The sequence below is a fragment of the Cygnus olor genome, chromosome 1, assembly GCF_009769625.2.
Source record: "Cygnus olor isolate bCygOlo1 chromosome 1, bCygOlo1.pri.v2, whole genome shotgun sequence".
Taxonomy (NCBI): Eukaryota; Metazoa; Chordata; class Aves; order Anseriformes; family Anatidae; genus Cygnus; species Cygnus olor.
This window is the reverse complement of record NC_049169.1, coordinates 100,891,903-100,914,641: the sequence shown is the minus strand read 5'-3', so window position 1 is coordinate 100,914,641 and position 22,739 is coordinate 100,891,903. Positions and strand designations below refer to the sequence as shown.

The following is a 22,739-nucleotide window of genomic DNA, read 5'->3' as shown; positions in this document are numbered from 1 at the left end:
ACAACCACATGGAGAAGCTAGGTGTAGTTAAGTCAAAGACAGAGGTGTTGGATAAGGGGTCCTCAGAGGGATGGGTGTCAAGTGTGGGTAGAGGTCTCTGAAGGAAGACACGGGATCTGAACTGCATTGTAAAGTCCTGAGATGTAAAGAACAGTTGTGTTTTGCAGTCTTCAAGCCTACAAGAGGCTGGAAACTGCTGGGCTTGTTTAGAAGTGGGGAGAAGAGCCAGTGTGTCTGCTCCTGCTTCCCCAGCCCCCGACCTCTCTTCCTTTCACTCTAAGAGACCCCCTACAAGTGACCTGTGTGTAGAGACAAGCGGGAGTGACAAGTAGGCGTTTCTGTTGTGCTCAGCTGGTGATGCTCTCTGCCATGGGCTGTGCTTCCGCTGCTCTTTCCCTCTCTCCTGTCATCCTCAGTTCCAGATCTTGAGGAAGCTGTCCCAGGAGCCAGTGGCAACAGCCATGCCATCCGCTGTCACCCCCAGGCAGCTCACCCTGTTGTCGTGGCCAGACAGGATTCCTGACAGGAGGGGAAGAAGAAAGATTAGCAGAAGAAATGGGGCTGGGAGAGGTGAAGGGCTTGACAGAGCTCACCACAGGCTGTGTACCTACTGCCCTGTGTATCACGCCGTCTGTCCCTGCATAACATGGCTAACAATCTGTACGGGGCTAATATAAACAAACATACAGAAGAACATTTGTGCATGGCGTACAACTTTGGGATCTCAGCAAAGAGCAATGTTCTTGGTCCAGCTAGCTGAATTCTCAGCACAAGAGAGAGTGCTGCTACGTACCTCACCCTAGAGCTATTATCAAATAGTCCTACAAAAGTGAGAAATAGCAATGCTGTTGCAGATCAAAAGGTGGGCTGTGGTATAAATTTGCAGAGGCTAGGAGCCACACCTGGAAGAAAAATGGTAATTGGGTGTATCCTTTTGCATGAGCATCACAGAATATCCACAGTTGGTGGACGGAAGCTCAGGTCCATGCTCAGCTTGGTGCCTGGCCACCAAGTGGCACTGTGAGCAGCTGGAACAGGCAAACAGCAGAAGCTAGGAGAAAGTGTGAAATAATGGTGCTTGAGAGTAGTTCAGCTAACAGGAATATTGATACTCATTTCCTTTCTGAAGCCATGTTTTTTAAAGGCTTGACCTGCTTATTCTTAAAGCCAACAATTCTTAAGATAGTTTGTAGTACTTATGGTGTGTTCTTTAAGCACAAGGAAGTGCTGCAGATCTTTGATTAGTATAGGATGTGTCCCTTTTAGAAAAATGAGGGCCTTTTCAGGCCTTTTCCTTGCTCTGGAAGGGCTAGAAGACCTTGCAGAGAATGAAAGAAGGGCCTCCAGGAGCCACTCACCCACACGTTCTGCTTTCAGGGAGTCCCAGATGTTGCAGTTGAAGTCGTCGTATCCAGCAAGCAAGAGGCGCCCGCTGCGGGAGAAGGCGACTGACGTGATTCCGCAGATGATGCTTTCGTGAGAGTAAACTATGAGCTCCTGGTCGGCCCGCAGGTCGAAGAGGCGGCAGGTGGCATCATCTGAGCCAGTGCAGATGGCTTCACCATTAGGAAAGAACTGAGGAGAGCACACCGTATTTTAATCCCTCTGTGTCTTACAGATTTCCTCAACATCTTCATCCCTCTGCTAACCACCAGAAAGCCAGACTGGCTTGTCAGTAAGACAAGACAATGGATCTTAAAAGTTTAGTCTCCTCAAGCTGGAAGCTGATGCTTCTCCTGAGAGCGAGTAGACCCTTTCCACATTAAGAAAGCCAATGGTCAAGGGGCTAGAACTATTACAAAATGTCCCAGGGCGTGGGGAAGGATTATTGCCTTTTTTAACTCCATCGGCTAGTTTGGGGCTTGGCAGGCATCCACCCATTATCCCTCAGATGGGCTCTGGCAAGTTTCAGGGCTATGAGAGCCTCCGGCTCACTGGGCTGTCTGAACCTCATGGCCCAGCCTCCGCATACACGGTTCCTAGGTGTGTCTTGCCTGCAGTCCTCAGAGGGAGAAAAAAAAAAATCTTCAGGAACAGGCGTGGCAGAAGAACATGTAAGTGGCAGGATAGCCATAGGGGGCAAGTGAGAAAAGCTGTACATTGCAGGAAGCTGGCAGACTCATTTAATGAGCAGAAAGAGGTTAAACTGATACACTTCTTGTCCTGCCACCTCTTTCTAGCGCTCTGATTTGAATCCTTGGGGATGCTTGCTCCCAGGTCTCTCTGCTGTCTCACATGAAGACTTCCTCTTCAGAAGATCTCCCTGTGATGGTAAGTTACCACCTCTACAAGATGAAGCTGACTGAGACCCTCAGCTAAATTGGGTATTCCTGCTACCTCACTTGTGCCTTGTGTCAGGGCTCCTAGGTCATGCCTGAGCTGTGGTTTCCAACAGCTGTTACCAGCAAAGCTGCGTCAGCACTTGTGTTGTGCTCCACAAACGATGGTGTACTAGCTGTGTTCAGGCAGGGTTTGGAGAATGGCAGATGCTTCGGTGCCCCAGTGCCTGGGAAGAACCAGCCTCCAAACACCAGTGAACTCAGCCCCTCTGCTTCAGGCTGCATTCTGAGACCCTTCTTCCCCACATCACTGTGACAGCCTCTTTCAGCTTTGACCTGAGACACTATTTCATGCTGGCCCACCCTCCGTTTTCTTTGTTTCCCCTCCCACCATGCAGATGGCATACGTACACAGATGGCGTTGATATCAGACTCATGCCCTGAGAAGGTCTGACGGCAGGTACCCTCCCGCACGTCCCACAGTTTGGCAGTAGCATCGCAGGCCCCAGAGATGAACAGCTTGAAGTCCGGGGAGACTGCCAAGCTCATACAGTCTCCAGTGTGGCCCAGGAACACCGTCTTCTGCTGCCCTGTCTCAATGTCCCAGAGCGCACTGTGGCAGAGGAGAGAACTTCTCAGAGCCAGGACAACTCTATTAGCTGGGATGAAGAATTGTCCTACTCACAAACAAAAGGAGGGAAGTCATGGACCTGGCTACCACATGGGAAGATGGATGAAAATATACAGAAGGAAATATGTTCACAGCTGTTGCTGTTCATACCTTATCTGAAGCAGAGTTAGACTAAGGCTGAGGGTGTGTGTGTGGTTTGACAGTATTCCCATAACTGCAACAATTGAAGGGGATGCTGAGAGGAGGTAAGAGATACCCAAAGAAAAACAGCCAAAAAAGTCTGCCACACTTGTAGGATGCATGGGACATGGTCACTGGGATCACACACTACAGGCAGGCAAATGAATCCCTTGTAGCTTTGGTCTCTGATGGAAATGCCACGTTCCAACTCACCCTCATTCAAGAGGTTCTTCCAAAGTGGATGTTGGGTTGGGGTGAGTAAAGACTCAGAACTGCTCAGTCACAACACAGAGATACTTGAGAACCAGGAACCAAAGGATTCAGGCACTGGCTTTGCACAGGTCCCTTTTGTAAGGGATAGGATCTGAGAAAGGGACCATGTAACGTAGGATCCATGCAAATTTAAAATGCTTTCTGTCCTGGGATAAACACTGTGCTTTGTGAGAGCTGGGGACATGGTCCTTGCTTCACCAGTAGACCTGCATTGTGATTTGACCTCAACAGGGAAAAGAAGCACCTGCTCTGCCAAGGGAGGAACAAGCAATCTGGCTTCCTAATTTGCTTTGTGTGGTCTCCAGGTAAAACAATTCATCCTTACATCTCATGGGAAGGAGGGTGCTGCAGAGTAAAGCAGCATCACGTGCTGAGCTCTTGGAGCCAGAGGAGCTGCACAGTGTCTGCTCCTAAGGTCACACTTCACTCTGAGGCGGAGTTTTCCCAAAATGCAGTACGCTGGGGGATCCATGTGAGTTTTCAGTGTGATTTCTCATGTCAATAAGATACACAAGATAACACTCACCACGTGGTATCTCCAGAGCTAGTCACAATATTGTTGTCATCGAGAAATCGGCAGCAGGAGAGGTAACCTGGAAAGCGGGAGCAAGCAAGTGTGAGAAACAGGACGGGGCTAAAAGGGTGAGGTTTGGAAGCAGAGGGCAGCCAGGCTGCAGGAGGCAGCACACCCACCTGTATGGGCTGAGAGCTCTCTGCTCACTTTGACATTGCCTTCACGAGTCTTGAGGTTGTAGATGGAGCACATGTTGTCAAGACCCCCGCAGGCCACAAAATTGCCCGAGGGGGCATAGGCACAGGTCATAACCCAGGAAGAACGCAAAGGGATGGCGTGAACCTGGGAGGACAAGAAAGAGTGTCTGGACTCTGGCAGCAGAGGATTTGGGAGAGCAGGGCGAGGCCACTAGCTCTGAGAGGACCCACTGCAGTTTGCTGCATCCACCCGACACCTACCTTGTTAGTTGTGTACGTGTCCCACACAATCAGTTTCCCGTCTTGTGAGGCACTGACCAGGAGTCTGTGAGAGAGGAACAAGATCACGTTAGTAAATTTTCTCTTGTCAGAGCCTTCTTTCCCAGGTGGTGCTGGGCACTCAGCAGATCAGCAGCATCTCACTTGGAGTCCGTCGACCAGTGCATGGCATAGATCTTGGCCAGGTGCCCACGCAGGGTCCTTCGGGTCCGCATCTGAATGCGACCAACAACCTCCACACCAGCCACGATCTGAGGAGAGAGTAGAGGGAGGGAAAGAATTAATCTTGGACTGACAGGGGCTGTACTGCTCCCCACTTCCCTGCCTCCTGATTCCCTCCTGGTTGGAGAGAGTCCCCCTTGGAGCGGTGCTAGCTGCCCTCATGCAGACTCACCTGCCAAACAGCCCCGAACCTTACCTGAGCAAGTGTTGTGTCTGCACAAGCTTTCCGGGCATCCTGGAGAAGAGACAACAGAGCATGAAAAAGGAAAAAGCTGTATGGTAAAGGCAACAGCAAGTAAAGTTCAGAAACATTCCCCAAAGGCTCATTTAAAGTGTGGGCTGCAAGAGGTAGGAACTGTGGTTTTGCAGGGTTTAAACTGTGCCCAGCAAAGGGGGCTCCTGGCCTGCGAGCAGGGCTCCTCAGCACCAAACAAACAATAGGTAGGTGAGTCAAAAGCTGCTCAGCACCCAGTTCCCTGTGCAACATTTTTCCATGGATCCTCCAGCCTGGCAGAACACCCGCTGTCTCCCAGACAGAGGAGGCCTGGGGGTGAATTACAGTCTTTGCTCCCCTGCAGACATGATGCCCATGTCCACTTCCTTCTCACCCTTATAGTGTCTCCTTGTCTCTCCCCTCCTCTCCCCTTCTTCCCCCTGTACTATGAAGATCTCCATTAGCACTTAAAGGTCTGTGCAGAACTGCAGAGGGCCCCAAGGATGTACAAGGAGAAAGCTCAGCTCCAAGTTGAGGCTGAGGAGGGGAATTTGGAGGCTTGGATATAAGGAATAGACACTGTCAGCAGTTTCATGACTGTTGCCAGCATTACCGCAATCTGCTTCTTCAGCTGCTCAGCCTCCTGCTTCATCTGTTCCATTTCCCCCATCTTTCTGAGCTAGAGGTGACTCTTCCACGTGGGACAACCTTGAATCTGGGAAGACAAATCAAAAGAGAAAGGTGTGAGGTAGAAAAGGGCATTAATATGACTGCTCAGTTATGGAAACGTAGGTGCCTCTGATAAGGCCTGAGCAACCATTTCTTGGTCGAATGATTGGATGTTGTGCTGTATCTGGTCAAAGCCCTTTGCATTTGGGAAGGTCATATGGACCTGATCAAAGGCCCATTTTCTGTTGTGTCCTGCTTACATGAACACTGGGAAACTGAAGAACTCCAGAACCTCTTGCTGAGGTTCTGCTGCACTTGCCTTCTTGTTTCTTTATTTATGACATCTCCACGTAAGGGCTTACAAAGCCATGAATCCTCTACCTGTCCACGTCCAAGTTGTCCATATCAGCTCCAGGAGGAGGAAACTTGAGAGGAGCCCAGTGACTGTGGGACCAATTTCCTATCCTTTGTCGTAGGTGAAGCATTAACAGGCAGAGATCACCAGTTCTTTTATCCATCATGGAAATCTGGGGTCTGTTGAGGTGCTCTGTCAGTGTTCCCTTCTAGTTTACAATTAAAAAGAAAAAAAAAAAAAGTGGATGCCTAGGGAAGGATCCAAGAATAACATAGGCAGAAAGTGATATTTCTCCTACTTTCCTAGCCCCAGATTTTCACTGTTTTCCAAAGCTAGATGCAGCATTACTGTAGGCAAGTCGTTGGGGATTTTTTCTTCTACAGTTTTGTCCAGTAACTTTTTGTGCCCTTGCCAAAGTTTAGTATCCTCGGTGATACTAAATTTTGACAGTGGTGAGTACTTCCACAGCTTAGTGGCATGCCCTGTGTTGAAGTTCCTGGTTCTAATACTCCCAAAGGACACTAGTTCCACTTGGCATTTTTTCAGTTTTTGAGTTAGAAGAACTAGCAAGTAACTGGTCTCTATTCACCCCAGTGTCATACAGTACTTTATAGATCTTTGTCATAGTCATCTTCATACATCTGTTTTGCAGACTGCAGAGCACACTTAGTCATTCCTTCCATGTAAGCTGTTGCATCTCATCACCTCTGTTGTTCTCTAAGCCCTTTTCAGTTGTTTACAGAACACAGATGATGTGCTTGCATAGTGAAGGCAATGAACCAGAGCTGTAATTCATATTCAAGATACAGGAAGACTACATGATTATACAGCATTTCTGTTCTGTTCTCTCGTTCTTTTCTGTTAGATGTACTTAAAACTTCACCAGTGATTCTAGTCTTCACTCTTGAAGACAAATATGCTCTTTATTATTTCAATCTTTCTCCTGTGTAGGCGTGAGTGTCTAGATGTGCTCCAGGTGTTTTTAATAATTAAAACTGGCACTTTGCCCTAGGGCCAAGAAGACTCCCGCAGCACCTGCAGAATTTCTCCTTGTACTCCCTGTGAGGCACATTGTCTCTATCCCCTCTGGCCCGTTGCCTGAAGGCCTCGCTTCTTCTATGTCAGGCTGCTCCCTTTGCTGTCTCCCCCAGTTCCCCTAAAAGTATGCATTTGTCCCAGGGAGAGGCTATTTCAGATTATACCTTGCGGAGAAAGACTGTACCTGCTGCCTGCATGCCTGACTGGAGTTACAGCACTGCTGCCTCCTTCCTGCTCCCTACCCCACACTGGATGTGGCCAGCTGGCTCCAGCATGTGGTGAGGGAGCAGGAGAGGGGCCCAGGGCTGCACTGACAGAGCCTGGAGGCACATACCACAAAGACGGCCTGGGGCTGCCAGCCTCAACTACGCTGAAGGACAGGGAGAGATCAGCACCTGAGCTGCCTCCTTTCCACTGTTTTTTCCTTCTTTTGTTTCAACAGAACGGTGATGATGGGGTTCCTCTCAGAAGGGGACAAAGCTGGTCATGGATGAATAACACTGCCCCCCAAAACCCACCTGAACGCACTTCTTTGGGAAGGGTTTGGACACCTCACTCCATCTCTCAGATAACTGGCAGACTGAGGGGATACTGGAGAAGGCCTTGCAGCTTTCAGTAGGAGGCTCCACAAGATAACGTGGTGTTTGCCCCTCAGCTTCGGTGTACAAACTCCAGACGCCATGTCCAGCTCTGGTCACTGCCTTCCAGCACACCAAGTGGCAAACCTGGACTTTCAGCCACTCTGTGGACACCAGCTCTATCATTATGGTGCAAACCTTCCCGTCTGTTTTCCCCAGGACTGATCCTACCTCCCCAGCACCATGTCTCTACAGCCCTCAGTGTTGGATGTCTTTTCTTGCTGGGCCACCTCTTCCTGCTCACTCCCTCCTTCCAGTCTTCTGGACTTCTTGTGGACTTCTGTTTCTGTTTGCCCAGACCTGCACACGGATGGGAGCCTTGTTCTCTTTCCTCCCATTCTCCTACAGTTCCTGCCCCAGCTGAAGCTGGCTGCATGCATGTGCCCCAGCACCTGCTGGGTCCCAAGACTCTCATGCATGTCTCCTGTTTTTTTTTTTTTTTTTTTTTTTTTAAACCAGTCTCTTTCCTTTCCATCGTGTATTTTCTCTCAACCCTGGCACTAGCACGGGCGAGCCAGCTCACAGGTACCTTCCCTGCAAAGTTTCACGACCAGACGAGGGGCTTTCTTTGCTGGCAGGAAGATCAAAGGGCAGGGGCATGATGTGAAGGACGGATAAAAAGGGCTAAATATAGAGAAGGTGCAGCTCAGGGTCAGGACACCATCCGAACCTTTAAGTCCCTTTGAGGGAACAATCTAAATGAAGTTGTGAATTGTTCTCAGCCTCAGAAGGACAAGGAGCCACAGACAAACGATAATAATATCTCCAGCTTTACCTGTCGTTTCCACCCATCACATCCCAATGAAATTTGTTCAGAGTGAGCTACCTAGTCCCCAGCGGAGTGCAGCTGCCTCCCAGGAGGACCACAGCAGGTGTGCAGGAGAGGAGCTTGTCATGTAAATTTAGGTCAGGAAATGGGGGAACGGAGTCCAGCAGGAACAGGGAAAGTGGAATGGAGTTTGGAGCCTGGCCAAGGCATGTTACTGCCCTAATCGGGACTTTAGGGATGCATGTTGCCTGTGGACCTGCAGCTTAGCTCATGGTAGCTGCCCGGACTGTTTTTATGGGTAAAGACTACCAAATGGTGCACTCTCCGTGCTTTCTGGAAGTAATGACTCTTCAGACAGTAGTGGAAACCAAGTTGTTAGGTACCTTTGAAAAAGCAGTTTCATTTCTTTTGCTCTCCAGCACAATGACGACACTGAGCTCTTTTCCCTCCTGCCTTTTCTGACAAACTTGCTGGAGGCACCTGTTGTAGCACTTCTGTGGGCAGCCAGACCCACCTGGAGCCCTTTGGGTGCTTGCTCACAGCAGACCAAACTCCTCCACCTTCTTTCTCCTCCTGCCTTTTTCTGCCTCACCATGACTTTGCAGGGCAGCAGCTATGTCCCTTGAACAAAGTTAGAGGAGGAGCCCGTGCTGCACCCTGGGGAACTGTCCTGCTGAGCCACCTGCATCGCTTCCTCTTGGGAAGGGGGATGCAAGCAGTGGGTGGGAAGAAAGGGGAATTGAACCCCCTAATTTTCTAGCCTCTGAGTAGACTCCCCCACACTAGGGAGGGAGTGGTCTCTCTGTGGGATGCTGGGAGAGGGCTGTAAATAGAAAAGGGAAAGGTGCAGAAGGGAAGACTGAATATTAGCAGACAGCATCCCTGAGGTCTCTGTGTAATCCCCTGGCTGGCCTTGCATGCTCACCCTGGTGACCCTAGGCTCCTTGCAGAGCCGGATGCAGAGATGATCCCCTTCTCCTGTCATGGAGATCAAAGGCCAGGGTAAAATTACCCTGCTCTCTTCCTCTCTTTCTGCGGGCTGCTTCTTCATCCAGAAAAGCAGCCGACTGCAAAGAGGCGTGTGCAGGAGCCCACCGGGAGCGCAGGACTGTGTGCGGGTGTCGAGTGCCAGGTCCCTCAGGGGAGGCGCTGACCCCCTCTTCCAGTCTGGAAGATGGTGCAATTTACCTGCCAAGGGGAGAATGAGCGACCCCATCCCAGTGCAAAGCCTACCATTGCTGTAAAGATACCTCAGCATTAGCCCCAGCTTCTTCTACACCATGTTCTTCCTCCCTCATCTTCAGATGCCTGCACATGGAACCAGTCCTAGTACAAAGTCTCTAATAGCCGCCACCGCATCAGACCAAGAAACCTAGGGTCCCAAGTACCATATCCACCAAAGCAACCTCACAGATTACAAGGTGGCATCCTTACCGGGCTCTGCAGCACGAGATGGGTTTCAGTCCCCCCGGGATGGGACTCACGGCCTGCCTCCCTCGCTGAGAACAGCTCCCTGCTGGCCAGAAGCTCCTCGTCCCCTTGCAGTTCCCCCGTCAGTGCTGCCCGTCCAGCCAGCGAGCCTCTGGCTCCCTCTCCGCTCCTCAGCCTCTCCCAGGACTTATCTCCCCATGGGGAGCTGGAAGGCTCTGGACGGGAGGGGCTGGGGGAGGGCTGATTCTAGGAGCAGCGTCAGGCAAATTAAATCAGACACCAGAGACTTGGGGAAATCGGATTGGGACATAATGCAAAGCAGGTGGATGGGGAGGGGTGAAAAGAGAGAGTAGCATGCTGCTCCTGAAGGGGAAGAAATCATCACAGGCAGGTTTGACTTCCTTTGTTTAGATTAGCAGCAAACTAATGAAGCAAAGATTAGCCAGAAGCATCTAGGATTATAAACCACTGGGGCAGGGCTTGCTGCACCTCGTGGTCCACAGGAATTGCCTTTTTCCTGGAGACAGTGTGCCACTTGTGCCCTGGACGAGATGAGAAGAGGGGACAGTGTCACCCATGGTGGCTCTGCCAAAGGAAAACCCATGTTTTCCCTGTGGCAAAACAGCCTCTCTGGGCAGCAAGCTGAACTCTGCATGGGGAAAACAGAACTGGGCGCAGGGGCCAGGGGTGGCAAAAGATTTGGTGGTGTGCCTTTTGGCAGCCACTTTAGTGGGATGCTGCGAGGGGATTATCTTGGCCTCAATCTCTTTTAATCTCTCCCGCGGCTTTGGCCCAAGCCTGAGATAAATACCTTTTAACGGATCTCATCTGACGTCAGGAGGCCATCACTCTAATCACCCGAGCCACCTTTGGACAGAGCGAACCAGAGCTGTGGATGCTGGTCCCACACCCCTCCAACGGGGTCTTGTCAAGCAGGTGCCATCCAGCACCCCCATATAAATCACCGTGAGGAACCTGTGAGTGCTAGGACCTTCTGCTAGGAATGGGGAATTTGAAATGCATGTATCACATTTTCTTTTTTCTGGGGTCTTGGGAAGGATATAAGGCAAAAAAGGATGCTGATGCAGGTTTCCCCAACTTGCATGCTAAGGAATGCCAGGATTCAGAATGGGGAAAGGCTTCCCTGCTCCAGTTCTGCTCCTCCAGTATTACGAACATGGGGCTGAGCACAAGAGCTTCCACTGGGCAGGGGCCTTGAGCCGACAGCAATGAGGGGAGCACCTGCATACACACCTTACACCACCAGCCCTGACTCTCCAGTTCTTCCTTTCCAAACCATGGTTGCAGTCTCCATGCACAGCTCTCATCGAGGCCCATTTCACAACTCTGATGCTTCCCAGGAAAAGGGTCACTGCTCTTTTTGATGCCCCATATCCACCTCATTCAATTCCTGTTTGGCTACAATATAATCCCATCTCTGGACACTAATCCCCTGGGCAGTGACAGCAGATTGTCTTTATATCAGCATAGAAAATGATAAACAAAATATCTCTTCTGCTTTCAGGGACAATTTGGTGAATGGAGAAGAAAAAAAAAGAAAAGAGGCCTTGCTACAGTGAAATGTGAGTGTACAGTACTTTTTCTTAAAGGTACTTCCCTCCCTTCCCAGTGGGTTAGTCATGGCAGCAGTTAGAGCTGACTTTCTTGCCCTCCCTTATGGGAAGTATCTGGCATCTGGGCAAATATTTTGTTTTCTCTCACTGAGGGCTCAATCTCCTTCCATCATTTAATTTTCACCAGCATCCCATCTACATGTGTCCCCTCATGGTGTACAGACTTGAGCTCCTACCACACGTATCCAGCATTTTGCTTTTATTCCATATATTCACAGTCCCTCATCTACTCTCACATGCCAATCTCGAGGTTCTGGAGTTTGCAGGCACCAAGGAAATTCAGAGACTTCTCCTTTTTGAATTCCTGAATGTGAGACAGCCCTTGCTCCTGAATGTCCCCAGGCTCCTCCTCCAGCTCTTGTCTTTGTCCCTGTATGACCAAGAAGCTGGCTCTGAGAGGAGTGGGGTGAGGGGAGCCTGCCTTCTTACTTCTGAGTGACACGAACACGTTGGCAGGGCAGTAAAGAAAGATCCAGGAGTTGCTAACCTTAATACACTGTCCTCGCTCCTGTTTTTCAGCTGCTGGGATGTCACAGAGAAGAAAGCTGCAACCCTCCCCATCACTATGGCTCTAGCATGCTAATAAACTGCTTTAGGCCTTCATGGTCCTTGTACTACAAACACCTGCCAGCTCACTGCGCGTGCAAGTCCTGCCCTGGGGCCCTGTGTACTCAGAACTCATCTCTGGCCCGTGTCTGCTTGGGCTGCTGCATCCTGTCCGAGCCAGGCTTGTGTCTCCGGCTCACAGGCCCGGCTCTGCCATCGGGAGTGAGGGACTCTGAGGAGGATCTGCTGCTGTGATCAGCACCCTGATATTCTTCTCCATCAGGCTTGTTCTGCTCCGCGGCTCTCTGCTCCATCAGCTTCTCTGCCTTTACCCGCTCCTGCAGCCATAGAGAGGAATGATATGAATCCCTCTCTGCTAGGATTTCAGACCTGCTCACAGGGGCTGACAAGACAGACCTTGTCTTTGCCACATCCATCCAGCCCCACTGGAGCCCTTCTCTCTTGTAGGACCCACCACTGTCTGACCCCTCCACCAAGTAACTTGTCAGAGAACAACCACAAGCTGCTGCCCCACGGAGAAACTCAAAATCCATTCCCCAGGGGATCCGATCTAGTTTGGAGGTGCTTGTATACGTTTCTCCAGCATGGTCCTTTACCTGCTCAGCATGCTCCTGGGAGTGTGTATACCAGAGAGCAATGGCGCAGCGCCTCCCACGGCTCACTGCCCACACGCCGTGGGGGTTCTCCTTGCCAGAGCTGAAGGCTACCAGCCTCCCACACTTAGGACGCACCTTGGCCTGTCAGGAGAGAGAAGAGACAATGAAGCCAGTACCCCCTGCTCTGCAGTACACTGTCCTACAGATTATGTTGCCTCTGGGAGTGTGGAACAGCAAAGAGCCTCTAGACATCCACTGCCAGAGTATATGAGCAGGGTAGGCCCAGGAGGGGGACAGAGAGAACCAAATGGAAAACAGAGGTCACAGACTCCCACAGGCTGGAAGAGCCTGGAATATCTCTGCTAGAAAGGAGTTAACCTCTCCCCTGTCTGAGATTTGCCTCAATTTGCCTTTAGCTGCCCCTATTTGAATCTGTCACAGCACAAGCACTGGATTGTTTTTGGAGTAGTAGGATCCAATAACCAACTGTTGTCCCCCAACCCAGACTAAATCTCACTCTCAGTCCTCTTTCCTTTCTTTGGCTAGTCCCAGACTTACCGTGACAGTCACAGCGTCCATTTCAGTGAAGAAAAGGCCCCCACCTTGGAAGTCATCATTGAGGTAGAGAATGCCACTGTGGACAAAAGGAAAAAGGACATACAGACAGTGAAACCCATTTATCTGAGGTGTTTCTCCACTCCGTTTGCCACAGGAAAGCATGGCACCTGATTGATGCCAGAGGTTCAAAAAGTGACTAGACCAGTTACCAGGAGAATCCATTTGGGGATTTAAATACAGCAGTGGCTAGCTCAGGGGAGTCCCTGAACTGCAAGCCACAAGAGGCTGGAAGAGTACTCCATGGAGTTAGCTCTACACACTCATAATGATTTATTTATTTATTTTTAAATACTCTGCAGCATGCATCTGTGGCACTGTTGTGACAATGCCCTGCGCTAAATGGACCTTGGTCCTGACATTATGTTTTAATATCAGGAATAATCTAAGGCCCGGAAGAGGGGATTAATTAACAAAGAATGTTACGTCTTAAGAATCAAGGAATAAAGGGTAACAAAAATGGTCAAAAAGACGCTTGATGCATGTGGAAAAGAAAATTAAAACAAGAAAATTCTTTACTCATACTAGACATTAAGAGAAGCAGTGAGGTGACTGTGAGGTGCAGGTGAGACCACAGTCAAATAAATGAGAAAAAAATGCCCGAGTTCCTCTTGGTATTCAATTAAGCTGACAAAGAATGCCAAAGGAACAAATGAGGCTCATTAATGGACTCCATGTATGAAATAGATATCAACACTACGGCTGCTAAAGCAAAATGTTAAAGACATAAGGACAATGACAGGACTACCAACCCTGAAGTCCAGAAAGTTATAGCTCTTCTCCCCACAGTGTTTTAAAAAGACTGAAGTCAGGATGGCGACACGACTTGAGAAAAGCAAGGATAGCTCTCACCTGTACAAAAGGGCAGGAGGATAGCAATAGTGGTTGAAGCATAAACAGGCCCATTAGCCTGACCTCAGCAGTCTGCAGGGCTTTCAAATCCATTTCTTGGGAGACAGGTAATTGAAGGACAAGAGGTAGATGGAAAGTCATTTTAAAATGTAACATGGGTGTACTAAAAGCAGATTGGGGTAGTTACACAGTCTTTGCCAAAACAGTTCATTTCCCAGAGAAAGACAATGTGCTCAATTTCAGGAGTTTTGGACTCTCTTAAAACAAAGTATTCAGAACAGTGCCACTAGAGAAGTTACTAATGAACACAGAGAAGGTGAAGAAAAGCATGTGAACAGCACACACTGAATATTGCACAAGCGGCACTGACAAGCAGTACTGTTCACTTGGAGGAGGATTACGGGAACCCTTGGACTGCTGGGCCCAACTCTGTTTAATATTTTTATTATTATGACCATAGCACAAATACACAGAACAGATCAAGGAAGTTTTTAAAAAATGCTTCTTAGGTTGTCTTGTGCATAGGGGCCTCTTTTAAAAAGAGAGCAAAAGAGCTCAGCCCTTGTTGAGTTGGTTGGTCTATCACACTTCACTCTGCAAGAGAGCAGGAATATTCCTAGAAACAGCTCGGTGCCACAGATCCAAGAAAGATACTTTAATATGCATTGTGGTACAAGTCAGAGAATCGTACTATCCAGTGAGGAGTGAGGTGACGGGATAACCTTCTCACAAGACAGAGAGCTAACCAGTCATGAGACAGAGCCTTGTAACTTTATGATCTGACTATACCAAGTCAACATCCATGGAAGAAGGGAAATGGAATTAATGATACCAAACAGAATTACCTCTAAGTCCCACATCCCTACTGTAGACTGCTCAGAGAAAAATTCTGCTTTGGGTTCAGCTGCCACTCAAAGAAAAGGCATCTAAGATTTTTGGTTGCCTGAGGATGAGATGGTGAATCGTGGGAATAAACTGTAGTGACCTGGCCTCACCTGGTTGCAGTGTGCAACACTTGTCACCATCTTGAAAATGTGTTTGTTTCACAGAAGAGTTACAAAACCTGCCACAAGCTGAAACAACCTCTGCATGTAATGAAAAATCCCGACACAAAGTATTGACAGTGAATCCTCAGAGAGATTCATGGTAGAACAGCCACCAAAATACACTGACAGCTCAAACAAAGGAAATCCAAGGAGCCTCGTTCTCCCTCTCCTGTAATGTGTGGACAATGGATCAGTTAGGCTGTGAAAGACAGAACAAGATTGAAAGAAATATCTTGTCTTAAGGGCTAAAAGTGGACTGTAGTATTGTGATAGACAAGTAGACAAGACAATTTAATATTGTGGTTCTAGGTCCAAGAAGCCTCCCAGTCTCATCCTGCTCTCTGCCGATGCTGGATGTGGAGAGGGAGGAGGGATAAAGGGTAGATCTTCCCAGCCTACAGGAGGTGTTTTACACCTCAATCTGAAGCCACTGATGGAGCCCTCTGTCTGATGCTACAGCCCTGGCTGGCTTTGAGCCAACAACCCAAACCAACGGCCTGGTTTCTACAAGCTGAGCTCATCCTCTTTTGGGGCTGGGAAGACATTCTGATCTCCACATGATCTAATGCAGGTCCCCTTCTCTTACCTGTAATCCCTGTAGACGTAGGCAGGTGGTTCTTTCCAGCACTCTTTCCCCTCAGGATCCAACAGACAATTATCAGCATGGACAGGATGACTGAGATCCATGCGACCTTCCTGCTCCTCTGAAAAGGGAAGTTGCAAAAAGGAATAAGGGCATTTTAAATCTCAAGAAAGAATAAGGAATAGAGTGAGGGGTGCGCTGAGAGTAAAGGGATGAGAGTCTCCTGCGAGTGTGTGGCTGGGACTGGGAAGCAGACTCTCCACGAGAAAGGGACTAACAGGGTGAAGGATTCTTTACCTTCTACAGCTGTGCGGCACACAAGGTGTGTGAATGAGAAATGCAGTTTCCTTCCAGGAGTGAAATAGGATTCTATGATTTTCCGTGATTTCTCACTGGCCTGCAGAAGCAGTTTGGCATCTCTCCAGTCCACGTCCCCATTCTGGGCCAGCTACAAGTGAAAAACAAGCCTGTTAGAATACTTAGAGACACTCTAAGAAATGACACATGTACACAGTACAGAAGAATAGATCTGCATAAAGTCCTGTGGTCACACATGTAAGAAAGGAACATGTTTTCTCATGTAAACATGTCAGGAGTGCAACTATACAGTGCAGTGATTCTTTCCCCCTACTTAGCGCATGAAGCACATCTGGAATGCATCATTTTGTGTCCCCAGTACAGGAGGGACAAGGGAAAACTGGCGTGAGTCTTCAGTGGAGGGTCTTAAGATGGCTGGAGGCTTGGAGCACATGACTTAGAAGAAAGGTTGGAAGGGCTGGATTTCTTCAGCCTAGAGTAGAGAAAGCCAAGGGAGGATCCATCTACAGTCTCCTGGCACCTGAAAGGTGGTTATGAAGAAGATGGAACCAGTTTCTTCTCAGAGGGACAAAGAGAAAAGACAGGAAGCAACGGGTGTGAGTTGCAGCAAGGGAAATTTTGGCGAGATATAAGGAAAAATTTCTTCCCCTTGAGAGTGGTACAGCACTGAGAAAGGTACCATAGAGGCTAGGCAATCTCCGCTCTTGGAGATGTTCACAACTTGCCTGTGCAAAGCCTTCAGCAATTTCATCCAGCTTTGGAGTTAGTTATGCTGTGAGCAGGGGGCTGAAGCAGAGATCCCCAGAGGCTCCTTCCACCTTAAATTATTCCACAATTCTAAGCTATGCGTGTCTTTAAGACTCTTGCACAGGGACAAATAGCAATCCTGAAGTCCTGCCCCACAAGAGAGAAGGTGCTTATCAAGCCCTCCATGTACAGTGTGCCTTAACATGAATGTGGAGGCTCAGGAGAAGCTGCACATGTTCTTGTAAGGAAGATAACACACCCAGGACCCTATCCAGAGAGCACTTCACAAAGAAAAATGCTCGGGTGGTAAACATGCTTTATGGACAACCAAGGAGACTCACAGAGCCACTTACCTGCATGGCCTTCAGAACAGTTAATCCTTCAAATCTCTCATGTGGGGTATGAGGGGAGCGTCTCGCTCGGTAGCCATCTCCTGTTCCTCCCGCTGCCTGGAGCAGAACAATGCAGAGGGCACACATTAGGTTGCCTTTTCTCCTCACAGCAACGTTATGGTCTGACCTGCTGAGGAGGAAAGGACATATAGGGCAGCTCCTGCAATATCCAGGCCTCACCTTCGTCAGCCGGAGAAGGTCTTTACACTCAGACTCTGTCAGGACTCTGTCAAACACAACCCTGTGGGTTCCATTCATCTGTCGGGAATCCATGGTGACAGTGATACCCTCAAAAGGCAAAGGACCTGTAGGAGAAGTAAGTACAGACAGAGATGAGCAAGCTTTGGATAAGAAGCCCTCAGACACCAACCCCCAGCCTGGCCCAGGAAGTAGAGAGACACTATACATTCTCTGGGAAGACAGGACAGTTCCCCAGAAGCGCTAATTCCTTGCAGATCTGGGCCACCTGCACCCCTCACATGCTTCAGGGGAACCAGAGCATCAGCTGGGGGAGCTGGCCTACAGCAAGTGCTTCAGGAGCCAGCAGAAACTTGGGGCTTGCTGGGAGAGCAGCAGGGAGCTGGGGACAGTTGAATGCACTGTGGATCGCAGCAGCAGAACAGGTCCAGCCTCCTGGGGTGAGGCTCTGGAGAAAAGAAGCAGGTAAACACCTCCATCAACCCTCCTTTCTGTCATGCATCTTATCCCAGAAGTACCTCCAATGCATCTTCCTATTTTCTCCAGTCCCAAAGAGAAGCGACGGGTATTAGGTAATAACTTAATCTTTTGATCTTTGGTCTCCTCCCCCTCCCCTCCCCTCACCCCTGGATGGTAAGAAATGCCAATGCACTCAGGCTCTCAGAATGACCTGCTTTCACATGACACAGCAAGAGAATCACTTGGGGCTACTTCAAGCAAAGATGACAAGATAGAGTCCTGCAAGAGTATTAGGGCCAGCAAGAATACAGGACTCTGCATTGCAGCCTTTAGCATTCAGCCACAAAACATTTGAAATGGTGTTTTTCAGGGAAAGACTTGCCCAAGCTGAATAGTCTGTTTCCAGTTTCCATTCCCCCCTGCCTTCTCCTTGTCCCCTTCAGAAAAATGTTGTTTGAAATGGGGTGGCGGAGCTGAACCAGGTTTCGTGCAGACGCTCCTGCCTGTCCACACCAGCTGCACTGAACAGGGATCTGCACGTCCACAGGCTTGTCATATATCCAGGCAGCTTCTCCAACCACAGTGCTCTTTAAGTTCCCATCCCAGAGAGGTAATGCAGCGAGATTTTTCAAGATTACACATGCATCACAGATAGAGAAAAGAAACAGTGAGAAGATGTGCTGAGCCATTCGAGTCAGTCTGCATATACGCTAGCATTCAAATGTCTGAGGATGGAAGCAAAGACAGCATTTAGCTTAGCTGACTGCATCCAAATCCTTCTTCAAGTTTTTACTCACCCCTCTTCTCCCTCTCTTCTACATCCAGAGTTTCCTGCTTTTGCTTCTCTTGATCCTCTCTCGGGAGCAAGGGAAAAAACACAGACCAGGGCTGTCAGCACACAGAGCTATGTCTAACTCTCCTCTGTGGTCAGCATTTCACTTGCTGTTCCTGTTTTGCCAATCCCTCGGTATTATTGTTCCTCATATCACCCCTGCCAGTCTGCCCCCATCCCCTACTTCCAACACTTCTTTTTCAGTCCTAGTCAACTCATCCAACCTTACCTGTATTTCTGCTTTAGATTTTCAGGAATCAGCTCATCTGGAGTCCAAAGATCCTGTAGGAACAAATACAGATGGCTCACCACAAAGCAAACTTCTCCCACAGCAGATCAGGACAAACAGCCAGTTTCTTGTCCCCCTTCTCCACGGAAGATCACACCAATGGTTCTGGCCTAAAGCTGAGGACAATCAGATTGGGCTAATGTGTATGCTTACTACAGCAGTTTCCAACAAACTTAAGTTGTGGAGCAGCAGAAAGGCCTTAAAAATCCACCTCGCAAGTACTTGGGGATCCTTCTCACCAGCATCTGACCCCTTCTGGATCAGGTGCTACCGAAACAAGATCAAGCAACTGTCTTGGTGAAATCAGGGAAGGAAGATTAAGATGATATCACTACTTACAGGGTCATTAAAAGTTCCTCCTAGATGCTCCACTGCATAGTAAATCAACTTCTTCTCCATCAGAGATCTCTGCACATAATGATGAATATTCTATGGAAGCAAAGAGGCTGTCAAACAACCACTCCACAAAAGAGAACCCACATCCCCATCCAGGGCAGAAACCTTCTGCCACACATTGCTGTTTGCTATGAGGGCCCAGTTCTGTCCCAGAAAGACCCTGCTTGGTACAGACTATAAGCAAACTCAGGCTCCAGTTTCTTCAGTCTTGGGCTTGGCACATATCTGCATTAAGACGTTTCCCTTTTTGTCTCCTGGACCTGGGATCCTGTTGCATGGGACAGGGGAGGGCCAGAAAGTACAGACCTGGGGTTGTAACTACCTCTCTTGCTGTGACAGTTGTGTCCTCTCCAAGTTCTGTTTGGTACTGTTTCATTTTCTCCAATACCGGCTCATCCGTGGGATAGAAGAGCAAATAGGAAGCAGCACATTCAGCAGCCAGTGCCTGGTTCCCAACTTGGGCAGGGACAAAACAGAACAAACAGGTATGTCTGAAAGACTCGGCGTTAGCAGCAAATATGTATAGGCCAGCTACAGCCGAAGTCCTGGTCAGGATCTGGCAGTAGGAGGCCTAACATTGAACACACACCAATCCCTGCCTTGCTGTGCCTCTACTGAGCAATGGACAGAGAATACAGGGAATAAGCCAGGCAAAGAATGGGCCCACTTTCAATATTTAGTGAGAGCTCATTTAGAGGAGACAGAGAAATAAATATATATTTTAAATATTTTTCTATAGATATTTAATATATTTATTAAATACATGCCTTAAATATAATATATATATGCACGTATATATATTTAGTATATCTTTTAAAAAAACATATATATATATATATTATATTATATATTTAAGATATCTGAGGAAGAAGGACAGTCCCACATCCCTCACGAACAGGCATGATGAGGAGCCTAGAGGCTTCTTTGAGATACAAGTTTTACCAGTGGTCTGACAGAGGAGATGACAGGCAGTTGGGTCAGTGTAAAAGGGAGTGGAAGTGTCAAAGAGAAGAGATGAGGTGCAAGTAAAAGTGACAGAATGACCAATGTCATGACAAGCCATCATTTCACCTAGGGCAGACAGGGCTGACTGGGAAGGAACACCACTGTTGACAGGAGATGCATGCACGCATATGCTCTAGATAAGATGTGGGGAGCCTGACATGGAGTGAGGACTTGAAATGGAGAGTGCTGTAGGAAAGATTTTTCCACGCACACAGTGGAAACAGCCAGATGTTACAGAAGCTGCACAATGAGATTGAAGCAGAGAACAAGAGACCTCTCCCAAGGTGGCTACAGACTTAGGCTTGGGCTTGAGCAAGAGAAGAGAGGTTCTGGGCAGAGCAGGGGAGGTGTGGACAGAAGAAGGGGTGAGGCAGAGCTCAGGTAAGTGGGCTGCTTCTCCCTGTGACATTGTGCCCTCCAGGTCCAGAGGCGAGTGGCAAGTTTAGGGGTGCCATGGCATCACCCACTGGTTTGTAGCTCTGCTCACCTTGATCGTAGGCAAACTGTAGTAAATCAAGATGAGAGGGTATAAAATCTTCTGTGGCAGAAATCCGCCCTGGCTTTGTGGCAATTTCAAGGACGCACTGCTGTCTGCACTTCAAAACCTGAATATAATGGGCTGCAAGAAAGAGAAGCAATGAAAGCCAGCAGCTCCCACTTCTGTCAGATATGAGCACTGGAAAATGGGGCATGCCCACTGTGGGAAGAATGGCCTTCCTACCCATCCCTCCGTGCCGCTAACACTACCTGCAATGGCTTCATAGAGGCCAGGTTGCATCTCTTCCTCCTCCTCCTCCTCCTCCTCCTCCTCCAAAGGCCCTTCACACAGGGCACGACACTCTTCTAGTGCTGACAGTGCCTCTCTGAGCGACTCCTCCAGTCTGTCCACAGCCTGCAGGTACTCATCTGCGTTGTAGTGCTGCACGCCAGCCTCATATGCTTCCTACAAAGGACAGATCCAGGCTCCCCATTAGCGTGGGCGACACAAAAGGACTCCCTGAGACTTTGAGTTACTTTCTGGATAGTGCTAATACCTAGGGGCCTGCCTGGATCGTGCCCACCACACAGTGCAATTTCTCTGGAGTTAAGTTAAATGTACTTCTCCAAGACCTTGCAGCCTGCTGTAATTGTCACTGTAAAACCTCTGTGTCAAAATTGCAATAGCGTGCCTCCACTGACATGTGGCTATCTTGTCTCAAGCCATGGCCCTTGTGCAGGAACAGATCAGGGCTCCAGACCGCTCCCTAGGATCTGGTACAAGCTGCTGGGTTCTGCACCGAACCCTTACCCAGTGCGGTGCAGCCTCCAGGTCTCGGAAGTTGTCCGACTTCACCCCTGACATACGCCGGTACTTCTCTATGTCCTCCCGCATCTGGAGGTGCTGGGGGTTAGCGACGAAGAACGTGTGAGCGGCGGACACGGCCTGATCCAGCTTCTTCAGCTGCGGAGGAAAGCCAGCACACGTAACTCCCGCTTCTCCTCAGACCCACCCTTCACACCAGCTGCTCCTGGTGACTTCTGTGACCCGGGTGCACCCACAGCACACGAGAGAGCCCCGTGCTGCCCCTGGCAGCCCCCACTGCCCGCAGACCCTCTCCTCCTCCGCTTCCCCAGGGGGAGAAGTGCCACGGACGGCCACGGCAGGGCTGTGCCACGGCTCCTGCGGCTCGCTCGGTCCCTCCCCGAGGGTAACGACCCCCGGGGGTGATCCCGGCCGCGCTGCCCCACCTGGAAGAAGGCCACCTGCAGGTAGTTGTAGGGCTCCCTCTGCTCGAAGTCCCTGCGGATGGCGTGGCTGGCCCGGTGCGCGGAGGGCGCGGCTCCCAGCCGGCTCCCCAGGCAGTGCTGCAGGCAGTCGGCTCGCTGCAGCACCCGGTCGAAGAGCGCCGCCTCCCAGGGCCCGGCGGCCGGCGGCCCGCCGAGGAAGGCGGCCTCCCGGCGGCAGGCGGCCCGGCAGGCTCGGCGGGCCGCCCGCAGCCCCGCGTAGCTGTGCAGGGCGCGCTGCAGCAGCTCGGCCGCCCGCCCCCAGTCCCGGGCGAAGTACGCCCGCACGCCGTCGGCGTACAGCAGGTCGTAGGGGACCAGGCGGGACGACGACGGGGACGTGGCGGCGGCATCGGGGGGGAGGAGGAGGAGGAGGAGGAGGAAGAGGAGGCAGAGGGACGGCAGCGGGGCCATGGCCGAGCCGCCGAGGAGGAGGAGGAGGAGGGTCCGGGGGGCGGCCGGCAGCGGGAGGAGGCTCTGGAGGGCCCCGGGCTGGGCACGCCCAGCGGGGCGGGCGGCGGGGGCCGGACGCCGTCGCGCGGTGCGCCCTTGCCCGGGTGTCCGCCGCCGGGGCACCGCGTAGCAAAGGGCCGGGGAGGTGCAGGATACGGACGCGGATGGGCCGCAGCCCCTCTGACGCTTCACCCCGAGCTGCAACCACCGGCAGCAGCTGGGGGGAGGGGGTCCGTGCACCGCACGCCACCACCGTGCATCCCTCCTGGTTGTTCTGCGGGGCAGAAGCTTGATTTAGCCCCCA

The 22,739-nt window shown here is 50.2% G+C and overlaps 2 protein-coding genes across 4 annotated transcripts; both read right to left on the bottom strand.

Annotated features, from left to right (window-relative positions):
* Positions 1–96: 96 nt before the first annotated feature.
* GNB3 (G protein subunit beta 3) lies at positions 97–10,340 on the bottom strand. Of its 2 annotated transcripts, none has more exons than XM_040573661.1 (10): positions 9,693–10,340; positions 5,403–5,504; positions 4,772–4,810; positions 4,498–4,604; positions 4,336–4,399; positions 4,057–4,219; positions 3,890–3,956; positions 2,691–2,892; positions 1,359–1,575; positions 97–519 (listed from the first exon to the last, which is right to left on the bottom strand). In XM_040573661.1, exons 2-10 carry the CDS (start codon positions 5,457–5,459, stop codon positions 413–415), a joined length of 1,023 nt encoding a protein of 340 aa, XP_040429595.1. In that variant the 5' UTR covers positions 5,460–5,504; positions 9,693–10,340; the 3' UTR covers positions 97–412. The 2 variants fall into 2 exon arrangements, with proteins under 2 accessions (XP_040429595.1, XP_040429605.1); XM_040573671.1 differs by lacking the exon at positions 9,693–10,340 and adding an exon at positions 7,036–9,664.
* A 1,167-nt stretch (positions 10,341–11,507) lies between these two features.
* Positions 11,508–22,430, bottom strand: P3H3 (prolyl 3-hydroxylase 3). Of its 2 annotated transcripts, XM_040573649.1 has the most exons (16): positions 22,199–22,430; positions 21,947–22,135; positions 21,507–21,659; positions 20,966–21,161; positions 20,706–20,837; positions 19,536–19,669; positions 19,157–19,246; positions 18,758–18,810; positions 18,494–18,552; positions 17,220–17,344; positions 17,001–17,096; positions 15,880–16,030; positions 15,586–15,703; positions 13,045–13,120; positions 12,487–12,627; positions 11,508–12,207 (listed from the first exon to the last, which is right to left on the bottom strand). In XM_040573649.1, exons 1-16 carry the CDS (start codon positions 22,394–22,396, stop codon positions 11,995–11,997), a joined length of 2,124 nt encoding a protein of 707 aa, XP_040429583.1. In that variant the 5' UTR covers positions 22,397–22,430; the 3' UTR covers positions 11,508–11,994. The 2 variants fall into 2 exon arrangements, with proteins under 2 accessions (XP_040429583.1, XP_040429578.1); XM_040573644.1 differs by having other exon boundaries at positions 21,947–22,430.
* Positions 22,431–22,739: the final 309 nt, after the last annotated feature.